The sequence below is a fragment of the Rhea americana genome, unplaced genomic scaffold (genome assembly GCF_003343005.1).
Source record: "Rhea americana isolate MKP2758 unplaced genomic scaffold, rheAme1 scaffold_6, whole genome shotgun sequence".
Taxonomy (NCBI): domain Eukaryota; kingdom Metazoa; phylum Chordata; class Aves; order Rheiformes; family Rheidae; genus Rhea; species Rhea americana.
The window spans coordinates 8,318,122-8,338,174 of record NW_028186756.1 but is presented as its reverse complement, the minus strand read 5'-3'; the positions used below and the strand labels follow the sequence as shown (position 1 = coordinate 8,338,174).

Here is a 20,053-nt window from a genome sequence, read left to right as displayed (position 1 = left end):
ATGACCTCAGGCACTCAGATACCATGGTGATGAATACAGCACAAATGTCTAGACAGATAGATTAGATTGAATAGACTCGGCATTTGACAAATACTTGTATGCCACCCTTGTCAGTATTCCCCTGCTATAGCCACCCAGTCCAGTTGTATCAGTGGATCTCTTACATAGCAATGGGGAAGAAACACTTATTTCTTCACTGAGGAAGGAATGGGCACATGACCACAGTACCACAGTTAGCACTGGTGACACACAGACTGGGAATAAAGCAGGCAGGAGGGCAACTCTTGAAGGTAGCAAAACTGCATGGCAAAAAAGCTCAAGTTGGGAGAGCTGGCTTCTTCCCAATCTGCTGCAGCTCTGCTATGTGGCTCCATCTTTCTTCATGTAAGCAATTACCTGAAAGTTCATCGGGGCAAGGGCTATTTCTTCCTCTTTCTATGGCTCCTATTACAACAAGGCTCATTTTTTTCAGGAAAACAGACAAACTATCAAAAATGAGATTTCTTAAAGGTTTATTGGTGCCCCTTCAGCCTCTGGCATGAGGGAGAATAAAGATAGGATCAGCTCTCCCAGAGTTCTTCTCTGGGAATGACTTTTGGTTATTTTTCACACCTGGCTCCCTTGTGAAGTTGAATGCAACAGTACCAYAGAGATGTGGCTAGGAGTGTGCCCCATCTGTAGAGATTTTTGGAGGCTCTGCTAATGGCCTGAGAATGCTCATCTCTGCACAACTGACAGTAAGTTGTCAGTGCTAGATAGGAGCTCTACCTCTTTAAAATGATTTGCAGAGTGGGGTCTAATTACAGTTGTTGTTGTTTCTGATRTTTTCAGTGTTGTTCATATTCCATTAAAGGATAATGCTGCTTAATTTGCAGCAGAGGGTCTCAGTTAACAGTACACCCAATCACAAGAAAGCCCTAATGACACTACTTCCCTACTTCTGGTAACACATAATTAAAAAATCACTTCATTTCCAGTTGTGTGGTTCTCCCCTCTCCCCTAGTCTCCTAATTACTTTCTAAGCCATTTCATGATTATCTGTAAATATTTCAGTACTTAGGTCTGCAAATGAGTCCATGGAAGAGTTAATACCTTGAGYGGCATAAAGGCTTGCCATTCCCTTTCTAGTACTTCATCTCAGGGAATGGTTTCCCACTTGGCATGTGCAGGAAGAGGGGCTTTGATTGCAGTAGGATAGGTTTCTGGTTTGGCTTTGGAGCTAGGATGTTGATGAGCAAGGGGAGGCACTTGGAARCCCCCACCCAAGCTGCAGGAGGCCCTTTGCTGGTTTTGCTGCTGGATGCAGAAAGTTCTGAACAGCTTAAATTCCACTGAAAGGGCTATCCTCCTGGCTAACTACGGAAGCTGCTATTCAGAGGGGCTTAGGTAGAACTGGGTATGCATCGGGGTCTGGTTGGAGATGCTGCACATGTGGAAGTAGGGGCTGAAATGTCCTGCTTCTGCCCTGACACTACCCTGCCTGTGGGAAGCAGTAATACATCTCTGCTCTTGCAGGAGAAAAGGCTATAGGTCTACCTGCAACTGCCTTTCAGTGTTGTGCTTCTTCACAAATTGGTCTTTGTGGTAGTGAGGCAGTGGCACTTGCTTCAGAGTGAGGGTACCTTGGTAACTGGTAAGGGAATAGCTGAATCTCCCAGAAAACTGGCAGATGGATGTCTACCACGGCTCACTGCTTGCTGGAAGAAGATATAGGGGGAGATGTGCACCACAATGCAAATAGTAAAATGGGGAATCATATCCCTGAATCAAGTGCAGTCCTACTATGAAAAGCCACTATAAAAATGATACTTTCTCAATCTACAGGTGTGATATCTGTAATCATCTGGTATCTTGAATATTAAAACTCACTTGGGTTTTCAAGCTGAGTATTGCAGAGCTGACAAGGTGAAGGAGGAATAAACTGGATTATTTTTCCTGCGCATATGTTGCACGGGCTTGATTGCTGTGTTCTTTGTATGATCAATCAGCAACACCTTATGCAAGCCCACTGGGAGCCTAGTGATGTMTCTGAAGGCGTTATTTGGACTAAACAGAGAGAATTGTATAACTGGGRGGTAATTAACTTCCAGAAATTAGAGAATCAAGCTTAGGCTGCACTACCCCTAGGGGTGACTTTGTAAGGCCAGGACTTAGAGCAATATACTGTTCTCTAATTTGAGCACGTGGCTTGGAAATCCTTGAGACTTGAGGAATTTGAGGCTGCTTCAAATCATGTCTGTGCACTTCTAGTTAGTGCTGTAATAACAGATGAGGGAAGAGAGCATGAATATGGTCCTAATCTGCTACTTTTGTGTTTCAGGTAACCCTGTCACGGTGGGAATGAGCATCCATATCTCCAGCATTGACCAGATCTCAGAAGTCAACATGGTGAGTTTGAAAGAAAAAAAGAATAGTAGCAAACTGTTCTTCCTTTTGAGATATGTATTTTCCATTTGAGATACAAACCCAAGAAGGTGTCTCCTTGGAGTAAGCTGAGATCTGAGGGTATACTTCTAAAGAGAAGGGTGCTGACACCTGCTTCATTAAGCTCCTTTTGCAAATCTTCCCTGCAGTTGTGGGAGGAAGAGTGGCACTTGGCTGATAAAGAATCAGTATTTTTTTTTGTTCTCCTTTGGAGATGGCTAGAATTTTGTGAGATGATGGAATCTCTGATTTGAAAGACAGGATTMTTCCTCAATAAAGTGTAAAAAATTCAAGTATAATTTCTCTCTATAGTGTGATGAAAAAGAAAGTTAATCACTTCTCTAGGCTCTAGTAAATGAGTTTGTCTCCAAATTTTTCCCATTGTACTGGTTTCAGTCTGAGCCTTGCTCCTTCCATCTGCTGACTGACCTGTGTCACTGGGGCTTGATATCTGTTGGCTCCACACTGTCCAACCTCAGACTGAAACAATGCTGAAATTAAACCCTTACAAAACAAGAGAGGTGTGAGTGACCTCTCATGTGTTACACACCTGTTTCTGCTAGTGTTATCTACAATGTCAATGAACACACTGAAAGACTATAACTAGCTTCTTGACATGAGGTAAATTCTAGTTGYGTTATTAAACGCATCTGTAATAGCTCAGGTATGTCTGGTGTTAGCTGTGAATGTGTGAATGGAGGATCTTGAGTCGCATCTCTGGTGCCAGCTGCTCCTTATCTGTAGTAGAGATGCTCATCACTTACCCTTCTGTCCTAGTTGCACATATATCTCTCCTGGCCATTAGAGATTATTATGCCTTGAAACAGTAGATGCTTGCTGCTTGTTTCCAGTGACAAAAAGGCAGTGGTAGCTTTACAGTCAGCTTATGACTGCCAAGTTGAAAAACAGTCAATCACTTCGCAGGCTTATTGGTGGAAATTTGGCATTTATTTGGAAATTTGTACTGGAAGGGGGAGGAGAAAAAGACATGTAATGTGGTTTTGGCTGGCTTTGATGGGCTGGAGCTTTTCTCACAGATGAAAACAAAAAGGTCTTTGAGTTGGCAGCTTTTTGAATATGAAATCTGTTAATGGTGCTGAAATCTATTAACAGTTCTGATCACGGGATGGGTGTACACCCAGGCCTGTGCTCTGCCTGTCTAGAAGAAGCCCTTAGAACTTAGCAGAGGTTGTACACAGAGCKGACTTCTTTCATCTCTCCTGCGTAGGCAGTGGCCGAGTGACTTCTCCTCCAGGCTCTTCTGCTTTCTGAACAGCTGAGTGGTGTGGAAAGCTGGCAGGGGCCACACTTGGCAGCACTTACCCCATTCTTCTTTACTTGACCGATCTAGAAGAGTCCTAGGACAGTTTAGAGCTCTTACTGATCAAGTCAATTAAAACATTGGTCTCCCAATGCTCCTGTCCTATTTATCTGTTTCTGGACTCTCCCGCCCTGCTTCTTTGGCCCACCAGTTCTTTTGCTGTTTTAAGGTGGRAGGAGGAGAAGTAATCATCTGACTAGTAGCTTTTGTTCTAAATTGCTTGAAATTTCTGAATGTATCTGTTGATATAGTCCAGCCTGAAGGGCCAGCTGTGAATTTTCAGGTTCTCATATGAAACCATTTGTTTTGCATATTCTTACACAAGAAGCGTGGGGGAAGGAAGGGTCAAACCAAGACCTGGGGCACTAGTTACGGTAAGTGTTACTGACCTAAAGGTTAAATCTCTGCCAAACAGTTACTATTTCTTCTTGATCTAAACTATGGAATAAATTGCTAGTTGAGCAGGCTCTCCCTTATAGTCCTCCCATGATCATAATTACCTGTATGGCATGCTATGCCTCAGTCTCTAATGACAGTGACACTGGACAGTGTGCACATATGGAAATTCAGGCCTTGGTACAGACCCTATGTCCCTATCATATTGAGTAGCTGTGCTTGAATGTAGGCTCAGTGCAGAAGAACAGATGGCTTAACCCAGTTACATCCATCTTACCTTTTTGGTCAGAGCTCTAGTCTAAGTCATGTTCTCTCCCAGTCTCGACTTGGACCTGAACTTCCCTATGTGGTGAGCTAGTTGTCACTGTCTTTGCTAGTCACTGTCTTTGCTAGTGCCAGCATGAACAATTCAGGGTCTGGGACTATWATGTGGGACCAAGACCCAAACTTACATAAATTTAGCTGGAGGGAGTCAGAGATTTATCTCAGTTGTTACGATTGCCCTGAGCTTTCTCCATAGATGTGAGAAAAGAACTGGACAAATGCAGAGGCAGGTTCAGGATGAATCTTTTTCTGGAAATGTGTTGATTGCCTATAAAGGGTAATCAAGTGCTTTGCTGTACATTTGTTGCAAGTAACTGTGATCAGGCATGTTTACTAGGGAAATAGTACTAGCACAGCCATTCTCAGCAATGCTTTTCAACCCTTGCCATGCAAAGACAACATTCTTCCCTTTCCAGTGACATTCACTTTCATTCCCACTGGGATCTCTAGGGGAATGTGTATATTTAGTGCTGGAGGGAAAGAGCAATGTTCATATCTCTGTGAGGCACATGCGAGATGGGCTTCCTGGCACCCTAACATGGACCTTCATGCACATGCTGCTCTGGATCTTATAGAACTTGAGGATAGAACCACTGATGGACACATTGAGCATTTTTGATAGTTGTGCACAGTTTATGACTACGCTGGGTGGCAGGCAGTGTCTCTACCACTCTCCTAGTGATGTTTGAAAGGCAGGTCGCTTCTGTGCTTTTAATTATCCCTCCTAGTCCCTGCTCTAACTTGTCAAGCATAATCTTCTGGTCATCTTTCCTGTATATGTTTGAAGGAGGAAAGATGAAAACAGCTGCACATGAGAGCCTACTGAAGATCAAGATCTACAGGTGTCATGGGAAGGCAGCTTCAGAAGGGGTTAAAAATCAGAATCATGTTAAAGAACACACATTTAAAGAGTGGAAAAGAGAAGGGATTTTATGTGCTTCTTTCTCCTGTGACAGATGCCCCAGAGAAAGGGCTGCATCTTACTCCTGCTCCAGACACAGATCCTGGCAAGAAAAACAAGGCATTTTTTTGGCATCCTGTGTGATTGGGGAAGGGACTGTGCAATGAATAAATTAAAGGTACACAAGTAGAGCAGAGTTGTTATGGCAACCAAATAGCTTCTATTGTTACACAAGGAGTGTTATTACTTACCGCCCCTTGTAGGATAATTAATTAATCCTTAGACATCCTTTCTGGAACAGTGAGCCTGTTGCTGAGGCTGGACAGGTTGAAGGGAGCCCCCAGCTCTGCCATGCCCTTTCTTGGGACCCTGAAGCCTACTGCCTGCACCCATGGTGGGAGAACAAGTACTGCCAGTGACTAGCTGTTCCAGGATTCAGAAAGTTGTTTTCCGTAGGATTCCAGCTGAATCCAGTACTGTGGAGTAATATTGCTCTGAAGAGTGCTCCTTTGAGAGCACTCTTTGCCCATGCTCCCATGGGAACTGTGTTCCCAAAATGATGATGTGGTGACATTTAATTCTGGAGGCTACAGGGTTTCCTGCTGGAGCAAAGGCAATGCAGTTATGTCTTTATGCTGGAAGTCCCCAGATACTGTGTGATATACAGACTAGGTTGCCTGTCTAAGCTTAATGGTCCTGATGCCTTTATCTACGAAGGTGCTGCATCTCCATCTCCTTGAGGGCCATGCCCAGATTCAGTGACATGACAGTCATGATGGAGTTGTGCTGTAGTGCAGGAAGTTTCTAGGTGCAGTGTTGACATTGTAATGTTTTCTCATTGATGATGGACAAAACCCCCCAAAATGGCAATTTCTTCCTGCCTGTATGTGGTCAGCCCTGTTTTCAGGCTCACTTGCTAGAGTAATACTTTATTACTTTGTACTTATCTTAGCCCTACTAAACAGTGCTGAGATGCAGCCTCTGTTCATGTCTGTGATTAGAAAGATTATTTGCTGAGCYAAGATCAGTGATATCAATTGAACTGCCTGAGAAAGCATGCCATGGGCCAAGCCAAATAGATATTGGGGAAGGCATGTTTCACAAGCAGACCCTCTGGGAAGTGCTGATCTGAGAGGAAGAAAGGCCTAGCTGGAGTCTTCTCAGATTCCATATGAATTTGCAAGTGGAGGATTTAAAGGTAGGGAGAAAGAAGAAACATCATGATGATACTCTGTAGCTCATGCAATCTGCAAATAATGGAATCTACTAATTGTCCTTTAAGGAAATGGGCTGAACAAATTTATCTGGCAAATGTCATTTTGCTGCAGATGGTTGAATTGTTGTAAGCATGAAACAATGTACTGCTATTTTTAAAGACTTGTTGGTATATAGTGTTAACTGGACAGTGCTGTATTCACACCTCTCCCTACTGTATCCAAGATGCTTACAGATCTAGTAGTACATCCCGACTCTGGAGAATGAAGAGCACTGGCAGCCCAGACCTCGAGTCACTCTGCAGTCAAAGGGGCACACAGACATTTCTATGTCATTGTGGTACATGGCCTGAATGCTGCCCAAAGTCACTAACAGATTAATGGTCTGGTTCAACTGACCTGCTTCAATGGATCCATCTCTAATAGTATCCAGCAATGACTGTCTCAGAAGGAGCTGCAAATCTTTCTCCCACTTCCATGTGTCCTTTCAAAGGACAGCTATAGACTGACCTGTTTAGGATAAACTGTAATTGCTGGGTGGTGGGAGGAGAGGCTGGTACTTCAAGCTGCAGCCTTCTCTCTTTAGATAATCACTGGGGTCTTATTTTTCTTGTACCAGACATTCACTCTCCCTTCAAGCATTAATGAACTATTTCAATAAGGAACAGAAACAACCAAAAGCTTTGTATGCATTTAAAATAAGAGACAGTTACCCTTCATAACGCTTCAATTTTCCTGCCCTATGATCTGTGCAGTCCTAAACCTGCTCCCTCCTGTGTATCTGCACACTGTAGGCAGCTCAGAGCATCCAGCCGTTGTTGTCATCATGATTTCTTTGTGGCTCCTATAATTTATTCATCCCAAGATGCTCTCCTACATCTGCAATAACATTGTTTCAGTTTGTTATAGCACTAGCTTTAAAGTTTTATAAACCTGGTGACAAGTTGAAAAGTTACAAGCGGATTATTGTAGAAGGGCTAGTGTAAGAAGGAACGTTTCCAATGGAAATGTTTGCAGGAATACACTGTTGAAGGAATGATGCTGGTGGGACTGATGTCCCCTTTATGGAGGACAGTCTGCAGTGCAGACAGGTTGGTGGTTGGTGCAGCATACTTTGCAAAGCTAACCCTGATGCTTTCCTTCCCTCCTGGTCTTGTGTGAGCCTATTGCCACATTGTTATCAGTGTATTTTTGTAGAACTGGCTGCATCGAAKTTGGCGTGCTACATGGTCTGTCATGACCTTATGGAAGGAATCATTGTGCCTGCTGTTTGCCTGCTTCTAGAAGCTTATTTGAAAGCAAAGTTTTGTCTTGCTTGGAAAAGAAGTTATCCCTCTTCAGGAGAGACATAAAGCATATCTCAAGAAAGTTATGAGCTRCAAGAGTTTTAAATTGGCTTTCAACTCAAATGAAGGTAGATCAGGTATGTGTAAGGGCATTCTTGACTAGGAAAGATCATCCTACCATCTGTTATGCCATCACTAGCAGGGCATCACTCCTTACATTATGCCAATATTTCCATCCATTAGGCATGTTTGAATACAGATTTTGTAGTGGGATCTGTCCCAGCCAGGCTTTGCAGTTCTCTGTTTTCACTGGGTTATGAATGTGCACTACCTATTTGGATTTGATTTTCAAGGTAACCTATATATACTAATACACGTGCATCATTCTGCCCTATGTTGGGCATCATTGGTGAAAGCAGGCATTGTAGATGGCAAAACTCTATAGAGCAGCTTTCTTTGATATACAACACCAGTCTCTTAGCTTATAATCTTTCAGAGATGGAGCTCTTGGCCCTTGAACTTTTCCAGAAAGTAGAAAGGAAAGGCAGGAAAATGTACATAACTGTGATCACTGATCAGTATGTGTGATCTTCAATCCATTCTCAGTCTGTTCTCTGACAGTCAAATTGTGTATACAGACCCCTGGTTTCCCTGAGACTAAAGCAGCTTTGGCATGAGTCTTAGAGGGTCAGCAGACCCTCTGTATGCCTGCAATAATAGACAGGAAACACCTTTGCTGCAATAAGCTCCTGAAAAGAGTTTTCCATTGGTATCAGTGGCTTGAGTTCAAAAAACAAAAATTTTAAGGAGACTCTTCTGCTACATATATTCTCTTCAAATATATTATCATTTTTCTTATTTTTAACTGAAATTATTCTATTTTATTGTCATCTCTTCTTAATGGAGAAATGGTATATTCCCAGTAAATGTATTCCATCCCTGGTTATCCAAAAGTTTTAAAACAGAGTTAAAGCATTTGAATACTACAATCAGAGGTTTCTGGATTTAYGTCTACAAGATACAAGTATGACAGGACATTCTGGTGCTGTAACTGTTTCCCTGTCGCCTTAGGAATCTTCAGCCCTGTGACACACTGTGGTATCTGAACTGTGTGTATGTATACAACATCCTTGTTAGTATTTAAAACTTCTGAATATTGAAGACTGCTGAAATATGTTAAAGCTGAAAGGCAGCTTTTCTTAACTGATGGACTGTGGATGGTGCACTGTGATAGTACTGCAGGGCTGTAGTCATGTTGGATTGCTAGAGGCTCCCAGGATGATAGTGTTGGAGGTAGCAAAGGATGCAGTGGTGCCTTAGTGCTGGACAGGGGCTCGATCCTTCTAGTGTAGCATGGTAAAAATGGTACAGCTCTGAATTATGGAAAGATATCCATAGATTCCATGCTGGCATGAACAGCTAGAGGTTATGTGTTTTTTATAAGCTGGGTATCCAGCTGKGCAGAGTGCCATCAGTTATGCAGTCACCTTGGCGGCCTTTTTGTGTCTTGGCTTCTCCAACAATAGCAAGGTTGTGCATAAACACACAGCCTCTTGGTTAGCAACAGCACCTTGATGCTTTTTCTGTCTGCCAAAGGGGTGTTCAGAGAAATAAAAATGGTTGCGGAAGGGGAGAGATGAACCTCCAAACCGTTCTAGACATATCATCTCTGAGTAGGTCTTTAGTGCAGGCAGCAGGTATAACTGCCTGCTCTGTGGCTCATCTAGATCAATGATAAGGGTAGAAATCCACTGAAYTCCTAGAAACATCCTGATGGCAACGTGGATGTCAGTTACCAATTTTCTCTGCTATTGCTGGATTTGAGGTTGCTTCATCCTTGCAGTGTTGACATCCTGTGATGGACTGCTGGAACTCAAGGTGACTTTCACCTGCGCTTACATGGTTTTTAAAGCCAAGAGTCAGATTTGCATATCTGCTTGCACCAAACTGAATATAACTTTCTTTAGCAAGAGTTCCACTGATGATACTCAAAGATCTCTTGAACTAAGGTAGTGCATGAAGGCAAAGAAAGCCTCTGGCTCTGCAGTGTGATGGGATGGGGGAGTGGGAACTCAGTTCTAAATAAACAGTGGTCCCCTTTGTGCTGGAGAGGATAGACAGGGATGGTCCTTCTACAGTAGGATGGGGTTCCTGCAAAGAATAGTTAGAATAAAGCAAACAGTTATGGAGTGGCCTGAAGTACTCTCAATTTATTGGTTCTGCAATTTGTTACCGAGAGATTGTCCTGGCTTAGAAACTAGAAAATAGGTCAATGTGACTCGTATGTCAATATTTACTGCATTTATGGCAACTTGTAGAAGGGAAAAGATCTTCTTTCTGATATCTTCAAGGATATTACACAGATTATCCCACTCCTATGGCAGAATTTTCCACATCACTTTGGCTGTGGTGTTGGTTGACTCTGCAGAGACATCCTAGTAAATTCACTACATCTCACAGAGCATGGTTGCTAAGTAACAACCCCAATATCACCATACAGTCTCTTCAAATGCTGTGGCTAGCTATAAACTAGGATCTGCACAAAGCACAAGTATTTCCTTCCAAAATGGAGCTCTCAGGGATTAGGTGCATTTGTGACAGATGGTGGCCTGGGAAAGGAGCAGTTCTGCCAGGCCACTGTCCTGCCTAGAGGTATCTTCCCATGCATGGGGGACGGCCTCATAGCTAGCACTATCAAGGGGCTTCCTATGGTTGTGCTGAAGGACTCTGAATGTTTTGATCATTACTGAAGTCCATGAATGAATTGTTTTTGTTGGCTGAGTGAATGATTCTGCCATGTACCTAGGTCAGTAGATATGTAAGTTGTGGAAACAGCTGGAGGAAAAGCTCAGGTGCCTCTCAGCTGAAAAAAAGATTGGAGACTGCTAGACTGGGGAACAAACCCCTCTCCATGAGATTTTATACTCTACCATGTTGGTTTTCTCCCAGTAATCCTGTAGTATTTACTCAGTATCTTAATGGAGGGTTTGGAGGCACAAACTGAAACACAGGAAGTTCCGCCTGAGTATGAGGAAAAACTTCTTCCCTATGAGAGTGACAGAGCATTGGACCAGGTTGCCCAGAGATGTTGTGGAGTCTCCTTCTCTGGAGATATTCAAGGCCCGCCTGGATGCAACCCTGTSTRACATGTTCTAGGTGACCATGTTTGAGCAGGRAGGTTGAACTAGATGATCTCCAGAGGTCCCTTCCAACCTTTCCCATTCTGTGATTCTGTGTTGGAAAGAAGAGAGTCCATGGTCTATTTGCAGCGTGCTTTGAGCTGAACAGTGCTGTGCATTGCAATGCCCTATCTGTTCCTATATCAGCCAGGATATCTTTAGATCYGAACATGCTGCAGTGTTGTGTGGTAGTGGTATGAACCACTTCAGCTTACACTCCAGCATTCCTGTAGTAGAGTTGTTATTGCAGAAGACTTTGCACAGGATAAAAATGTATCTTTTCTATTCAGGATTTTATTCAGATTTTTACACAGGCAGAACTCCCACAGCCTATATATATATGTATATGTGTGTGTATATATATATATATATTATATATGTAAATATATATCTGTTAAAAAAAAAAGCTGTCTGTATTTGAGAATAACGTGCCAAACTGCCACCTGTTTCAATAGCAATGCTGCAGCATTGGAGAATATTACTGCAGAATGCTGAAGTATCTTCCCACAAGTGAAAGCTTCATCTGGTTTGATTTGATTGAAAACTAGATTAGATCTTGAACATCTGACCTGCTGACATCTTGTCATACATACATTTAAAGTATGTAGCGATAGAGTGTATGTGTGCAAGAGTGCCAGCACCTCAATATAGAATCTAGATCCAAATATGAGTGCATACGTGTTGTGTTGCCATTTGAATATGTAAATAATTGGGGCTATATATAGCTGTATATGTTATGTACATGTTAAGTGAAGGTGGCAGATGTGACATCTGAATAGCTTTGCTGTTTGCAAATGGTAGAGACTAGTAAAGACTCCCTGCATGCTCCCTACATCTCTGGTGCTTGCTCCTACCCCTCTCAGCTTTTCTGCTATCATATTTTTCAGGCCTCTGGAGAAGACTGCGTGTGGGGACAGGAGCTGTTAATATTCTGAGTCTGTGCTGAGTTGCTAGGCTACAGAGAAAAATGAACATTCAAGGAAAAAGGATGGTAAAAGAGAGAGGATCTGCTGAGCTGTTTGAAGGTCCAGAAAGGCCCTTTAATTAGATGAAAAGGATCATTTAGGGGAAGGAGGGTGTGCATGCACATGGGATGAAATGCAGGCAGTCCTTGCTACCCTGGCAGAAGTGGTGTCTCTGGGCAGCTCTTGCCAGAGAAATGGCAGCAGAAACAGTAAAACAGTAGATTCTCTAGCCACTGTCCCCTTCTGTGTTGCTGTTTGCAGGCATGTACAGCTGTCCTCTTACTGTTTATGCTAGGGTGCAGCGGGTCACCAGGCTGAAGTATGCCCTTTTATACATCCTTCCTCCCTTTTTGCAAAACACTGAGCTCCAATGTGAAGCTCTAGTAAAGAGGGAAGCAAACCCAAGACATGTTCACAACTTACAGGTTGAACCTAGTCTCCGCCTTTCATTGCATCCAGCTGCTACCACAGTATCTCCTTTAACTTCAGTATGACTACAAAGGAAGACAGCTTGTGGTCTTGTATCTCCCCATTCACTCCCTTGGTCTGCTGCATTCTAGGATAGGTCACACACACAAAATGCTGACCCTTCTGTCTGTCATGAAGTTGGAACTGAGGCTCAAGGGGACTTGAGGGTTTACAGTACTCCAACGCTTATCTGAACCTATCTTTCTAGAGTGTCAGTCTCATTCTTGAACACAGACTTACTTCCCTTTCAGCTCTCTGCAAGTCAGAGTGTTAAGTATCTAGCTGTACAGGCTATGAGCAGTCAGACCTGCCAGCTGTCTTGTGTTCCTCTTGTGGAAGGGCAGCTCTGCCCCTTGCTCCTGCCTGTAAGATTTCTATTCCCTCTCAGTATTGCTAGCTGTATCAGAACCCTCAGAAAAATTAAATAGTGCCTTTGGGTGTTTTTATTATCTGGATACTTTATTTACCGAGTTCGCATGGGCTCTCTGCCAATAACTTTCAGCCAGCTCTGCAAATAGAGCTCCTTGGCTCCAGGACTGTTGGTCCTGGTACTGCAGAGAGCACTCACTCAGCATGGACAGTGACTGCAGCTTGCTCTCTGCCATCCCGTTGGCTGTGAAGTCAAAGTCTGTTTGCTTGTGGACCTCCAGACCCTGCTGAAGTCTGCGCTTCTTTTCTTCATGCATCCTGTAATAAGCTTGATTTGTTCAGCAGAATCAGGAATATTCCACCCAGCTGCATCTCAGATGCTATCACCAGTTAAGCACACTGCACCTGCCCATCAGGTTTGCACTCCCACAGCCAAGATTTGGATTGCTAAAGTGGAAGAYGGGTAGCGCAGGATGTATTATGTGGTCGCTGACGCTGGTGTAAATCCTGGCTGGTTCCACTGACTTTATCCTGGCATAACTAATGGCACAATTAATCCATAACTGGAGGCAGAAGGAGACCATTTCTATTGTATTACACCATTTGGTCAATACACTTGAGAATAGAAATTGTTCCCTTCAACTGATTATCCAGTTGGTACTCTTGTCCTTTTTTCAGCTATACTAGTATGATTACAGAATGCACTGTTGAGATGCATTACTGTTGAGGTACTTTATTTCCATCTCTTTTCTCTAACAATAAGTCAACCTTATTAATTCTATCAACTTAGAGATCACAGATATGGTTATGCAGTGTTCATGTATAGAAGCAGTCACCTTAGGCACAGGACTGGGTCTCTGTGCATGCACATGTTTTGGGATATTTAGCAGTACAATTTTGCAGATCCATTTGGCATAGACTTGTTGAAAAATGGCCTGATGATTTTCAAACCATGGGGCTACCATACTCTTCCTCAAGACTACCCTGGATATAATGAACCTTATTGCCAGAAAGATGCTATGCTCTTTTGTCTGCCTTTCCTGCATCTAGTTTCACACCACTGCATGTTCTTACCCTCAGTTATCCTTAACCCTTCTCCATTATGAAACTCTGGAGTCTTCCACAGGGAATTAGCACTATCCTCTCAAACATTTTGGTCAAGCTATTTTGTGCAACCCAAAACTGCATTGGCCTTTTCGACTGCCACAGTGAATTGTAAACTCTAGTTAATATTTTTCCCATGGGAGAAAGTAGTTTCTGATGTGCATGACACACCTGGCACTTGCACTGAGATCTAGGGATCCCAAAGTGCTGCATTGGGAAAGTCAGTATCAGTGTGTTAATTTTATAGATGGAAATCAAGGCAGGTGAATGTGCCCGAGTACTCCTAGAGAATTAGCACTGAGTGAGCTGGAATTGATATCCAGAGATGATGTTTTCTAAAGCACCCAATCCCAATGGGCTTTTAAGTCTTTAGAAGTCTCCCCTTTACTTTCCCATTCCTGCAGGTTTTTATCCTGCAATCAGTGTCTATGGGGAGGACTGCAGAACTTATCCTGTTTTGGGCAAGATTTGACAGGTTGGTGTCCAGAAAGATGACTGGCAAGATAGTGAAGATGTTTGGTTAAAAGCCAGCCAAACAAACAAAAATAGACCCAGGAAAGTGAAGAGTTCTGGGACTGCTTTAGAGAGATTGCTTTGTTCCTTACCATGTTGCTTCTGTTAGAAAGCTTTTTGCTTTTTGATGATTACTTGAAGTGAGCATCTCTCAGCAAGCAAGAGGTAAGAAAGCAACTACAAGGCAAAAATTCTCTGAGGGTATGCACCAAGGCTGTGAAGCCTTTTTGAAAGAGTGYAGGTAGCATCAGTGTTCTTCCTATATGACCTCTCCATTGGTACAATCGTTTTCTTTCTCTACCCTTCTGAAGGCTTTTGAAACTGATATCTTCACCAGTCACTGTTTAAATGTCTCGCTCAAATTTAATTTAGTCTAATATGCTAGTTGTTGCATGTTTAATTAAATACAAAATGATTATTTAAAAACATTTTTGAGCTTTAATGGTTGTTTATTAGATATGTCTGCATGTGTATGCAGCTGGCCACTGGAAACAGAGATGCTGTAAGGGCATGTAGTGGGCAGGAGAGGAAAGTACCAGAAGATAGACTGGGAGAAGCTGGCTGGGAGATGGGAGAAGAAGAGGTAGGCTACAAGTGCTAGCGCTATCCTTGAGCTTGTTGTAGGTGTGCTGAAGGCAGATATATAGCATACTAGTATAGTGTGAGCAAGCAGTAAAATGTGAAGATGGTCTTTCTGAAAGCATCATGTTTTCCTGTTACAGGGCAGCAGAAGCCTAACACAGCATAATCTGTTTTAAATTGCCAAGGACTCCAAACCAGAAAGTGTGTTGTCATATAGATATGCCTTCAACCTCCCTTTTGCAGCTATGCAGTGGATGATCATAACACTTCTCTGAGACTTCACAGAGATAGTGCATTAATACTTGTGTGAGTCTCAAAGCCTGTGGTAATGGGTAACATTGTGGATACCCAAGTATCCAGAGAGAGGTAAGGGAAGCAAGAAAAGGATCTAAAATAAGATTTTGCATTAAGCAAATAGGATAAAAATTAGTATAGGGATTTGGAAGGACTTGATGAAGCCCTTTTGAGATATTTGATACAGTAGCAGAACCTAGAAGATGTATGTAATTAGCCTTTATGTCAAGTCATTCCTTGAACAGACTTTACCAGAGAAAAGCAGTATACTGTACTTCTCAGGGAGAGTGTCAGCTTTCTCCCTTTCCCTCACTATCCAAGGCCACCCTCTTGCTTACCCTTCCCCTGAAAGGGATTGTTCAGGCRGTGACTTCCTGCCTGAACTACCTCCTGGTTTAAGTGGGCATCTTATCARTTTTTGGGTCTCCCAGGTACTACAGGGAATCCTTACGCCAGTTTCCAGCCCATCTATCAACCAGAAGGTGGTATAARCACCATCCCTTCAACTCTGTGGCTGAATGTCAGTCAAATTGATGCCTTGCCTTGTACTTAACTTARTGTATTACCTTGCTTCTTGGTCTCAGCTGGCAGCCTGGGCAGAGCATGCCCTTCTGCTATGTTGACTTAGCATGATAGGTATTGGCACCAAATATTAGATGAGATGGGATTGATCAGCAGTTAAGGGGCTCCTACTTGGAAAGGAAGGCACTTTTTCAAGTTGTGTTGGAGTTTGGAGTGAAGGCTAGGAGGTGACTCAGGAATGGGAAGACCAAACCATCCTGCTTTTGGGGTAGAGTGGGCTCTGGGATATGTCTAGCCACTGGCCTTCATGGGGAGCAGAGGTAGGAAACCAGAACAGCAGAAGCTAGTATTCAGCAGCTCACAGATTTACAGYTTAAGAATAGAAACTGTTGGGCATTATTTTCTAATAACATGGCATACTGCAGGTGGTGATTTGGGGACTTCTGCCTCTAACACTGAACAAAATTGCTGTTTTGCATATGCTCATAGAGCAGGTGCTATTCATCCCTGTGCCCATCACTTCTACCTTTCTCCTCTCAACCTCTGTTTCCCACATGTCTGAGACTGTTAAGCAGCAGACACCTGGTGCTGCCTCCTGCTCAGATGGAGCTTTGCTATACAGAATCAGAAATCTGAAAGCCTTTTCATGAGCAGATCAATCTGCTTTTGGTTTAGGACCCAGTTGGGTATGTCTTCTCTCTTATGCCAGCAGGATCAGCACCAACCCAAGTGCTGCAGTGATGGAGCAGGGCAGGAGAGAAATAGGGCAACAAAATGGAAGTTTACTTGCGCACTCATACCTGTTGAGAATACAGCTGGTATCTGTCCCAGTTTCTGGACATGCGTTCAGCAATTAAATACATGCAAATTACTATAAAAATAGATCAAATCAGTGAGGGCAGCATCTCCAGAAAGCTACTTTTCAAGTCCTGTAAGAAAATCAGTTCATGAGGACAAAGACCTGCTGCACAGAGCATGTCCTAGAGGCCAGCACATTTGTCCCCTTTCATTAATGGCAGAGAGATAGCAGGTGGAAGGGGCTTGCATTGTCAAGAGCCTTTCATGATCCCCAAGTCAGTACTGACATCTGGTTACTCAAAAAAGGGAGAGAGGTAGGAAGAGAGTCTGAGTTTCTTGCCCTCTGGGCTGAAGCTTAGGGAGAAGAGCAGTATCTGGTATTATAACAGTTGTCACGCAGAACTTCAGAATTGTAGCTCAGTCACTCAGTCACTAAAAGAGGAATTAAAGCAACACTCTCCCTAAAGAAAACATAATAAGTACCAGCGCTGCTGCCTCCTGCCCTAGGCAAAGGTGAGAGTCTAAACAGATTGAACTGTCTTGGAGCTGGAAAGATTTCTATCGTATCTTTACTGATGTCGGATTCCGTGGTGCTGTTTAAGGTCTGGAATCCACTGATTTATCCTATCTAGGTAGAAATGGACAATCCATTAAGAGGACAAAGCAGATTGCTTACTTAGCAAGCCCATGTGAGAACTGTGGCCTTCTTACTTGTCCTTGTATTCTCCTGTATTATTACACTGCTCTGAATCTTGGCAGCTGGCTGCAAGCATATCCTATCTCCTCCCCTTAAAAATAATTCCTCTTACTTCCCTTACCCCCTCTTTAAAATGAAACATACTTGAAGACTACTTAGTCCTTTAATTTCTCTTCCAAGAATGATGGGAACAGGAGCTGGTGTTTAATCATTAAAGAAGTTGAAGCCAACAAACTGTTCATTAGCTGCTGGCAGTGGCAGCTTGGTTTTCACCAAGTCAAAGATGTTCCATTTTTTTTCCTCTTTTCTGGAGCATCTTGGCTTTCCTAATGTTCTTTTAGAATCTTGGACAAGGAGACCTTATATCATTTGCTTATATGAGGTAGGACTTTTATTTGGTGACTTCCTCCTTCAAAAAGGAGATGCTTTATTAAAACTGAGGTGGAGGGGAAATGAGGGATGAAAAGTCAGGTGGCATAGCTGACTAGAGAGGTGAGTTGCAAAACCTCCTTTTTCCTTTGTGTCCCAAGTAATGCAGCAACGTAAGAGTAGTGTGCGCTCTCCCTTGTAGAAAAGTTAATGCTTCCAAGTAGCTTACAGATATGCTTGGTGAAATGCAACCTTCGCTAGCAGCCTGGAGTAGCTACCTTTCTAGGGAAAGCTTTGAAAGTAAAGGTATCATCTGAGTTATTTATCATAGACAAAGATGGACTAAGCAAATGAGACATCTGTATAGCCAGAAATGCTATATTCTGCATAAAGACATAACTGTGCTCACAGTGCAAGGAGTGTCCCAGCTCGCCTTTGTTAGGCCTTTATTAGTCCCTTTTCTTATCTTCCCAGGGTAAAGCATTCCTGTAAGCTTATATCCTCTCACTGATTTAGGCTCCTTAAACTTTACACAAGCAGGTTTGTTCCCATTAGGGCAAGATCTGTCATCCTTCTCTGCTCGGACAGGCAGCTTTGGGCTGCTGTGGCAGGAGGGCCTGTTTCTGCTCCCCAAGTGCACGTGCAGCAGAAATGGGAAAAGGTCCAGGGCAAGTTGAAGACTGCTGTCTGAGGAGAGATGAGCATGGAACTGCCAAAGGGGCACTGTGTGAAGAAGATAAGGAGCCTGGATGTTGGGGGGGGGGAAAGATGTTTGGAATATCAACTGTTGGAAACTCACTCTTGAATTCAAACTAATGGTGCCAGCCTATTTCCCTTCTTACTTTGCCCCAGCTATTGTTCCTTTAGACATATCTACCATGTCCCTTGATAAACTGCGGAATACCTGTGCATGTTTCACTGTGAATTTGTTGCCTCTGTAGCTCTCCAGGAAATATCTTCACCTTTGTCCCTTCTTTGCCTCTTGTGTGTCAACATCTCAGCCTTTCACTTATATGATCTTTGATTTGGGATCTCTGCTGAGTTTCAGGAAAGACTGAGGTAGCTGATAGAGCTGGAACTATCAGCCTCCTTTCCCTGACTGGAGGTGGATGCTAAAACAGCCCTGTGCTCAGGAGCTGGTAGGGTGCACTGTTGTTTTACCATGAGAGTCCCTCAGGTGAGCTTCTCATCCTTCTCCAGATCTTTTGCAGGTCTCTAAACCAGTTGTCCTGCTTCCTTGGAGGGGAGCAGCTCTGGTATGCAAATGTCTGCCTGCTCCACGTGCTGCTCTTACGTCTATTTTATGCGTGTGTCACATGTGGCAAGAAGAGAAAAAAAAGAGAGCAAACCCTTTGCAAAACCTGAGCCTGGGGAGCAGGGGGAGGTGAAGAGGGCTGGAGCTGGCACCTTGCTCAGAGCTGCTCATCGGAGCAGACTGAATGGAGGAATGTGGGGGGATCCCACTGGGACGGTCATGCTGACAACCTTTCCAGCAGGCGCAGGTACCATCTCAGCATCTTGAGAGGCTGAACAGAAGCCATACTGCTGAATGCAGCCCCGCACACAGCTGCGCCATGAGGCAGCCTAGCGAGGCAGGAAGGGAGCACAGAAGTGCTGTGGTATATAAAAGGACTGCATGCAGCAGCAAGGAGCCATGCAACTTGTGAGCTACAGAGTGCTGGCTTTTGGAACAAACCAAGGGAGCTGTCCACCATGGAGTGGAGGTTTTGGTGGATATGGAGAGAGGAGCAACTTGTTTTGAAACACCTAGGCTCTTTTAGCATAAGCAGAGTGTGGTTTGTAGGACAGCCAAACTCGGTAAGGCTCATCTGGATCTGAAAGAGGCTCTCCTTGCAAGGCTGTTAACTGCAGCATTTCAGCTTCCTACAGTGGGATGCTGCTCCGGGGAGGAGTGGGCAGACATGGCAAGGCAAGCTGCAGTAGTAAAGCCTGGCTTAAGAAAGGTTGCAGGTTTCTCTGGAAAGCTTGCTTTTCCTGGGGGTGAAAATCCAGAAGGACCAGGTATTGAGGCATGTAACTTCTGAGTAGATCTATTCCCATTTGCTTGTCCTGGCCTCAGTGTTTTTTCGGAATGAAATCTTGATTCATGATGAATGATTTTCTCAGGTTTTTGCAATGTAGCAAAAGGGATCTCCCTTTTCCTGCATCTCCCCTCCCAGCAACCATCAAATGAAGCAGGAGGCTGCACAGGATGGCCTGGTACATGTGCACTCCCTCCTAGTGCAGCTCCTTCCTTTGCTCTGCCAGTGCAGAGAGCAAACAGTGCCCTTGGCAGAGCGAACTGGAATGGAAAGCTCTTCATCCAT

General features: G+C 43.6%; 1 protein-coding gene across 2 annotated transcripts in view; it reads left to right on the top strand.

Moving 5' to 3' along the window:
* The window catches only part of LOC146587400 (gamma-aminobutyric acid receptor subunit beta-4), a 70,900-nt gene that overhangs the window by 25,065 nt on the left and 25,782 nt on the right, over positions 1–20,053 (top strand). For both annotated transcript variants that reach the window (XM_085319798.1, XM_085319797.1), the window contains exon 3: positions 2,321–2,388. In XM_085319798.1, the coding sequence (XP_085175924.1) occupies positions 2,321–2,388 (68 nt within the window). The remainder of the gene's footprint in view (positions 1–2,320; positions 2,389–20,053) is intronic.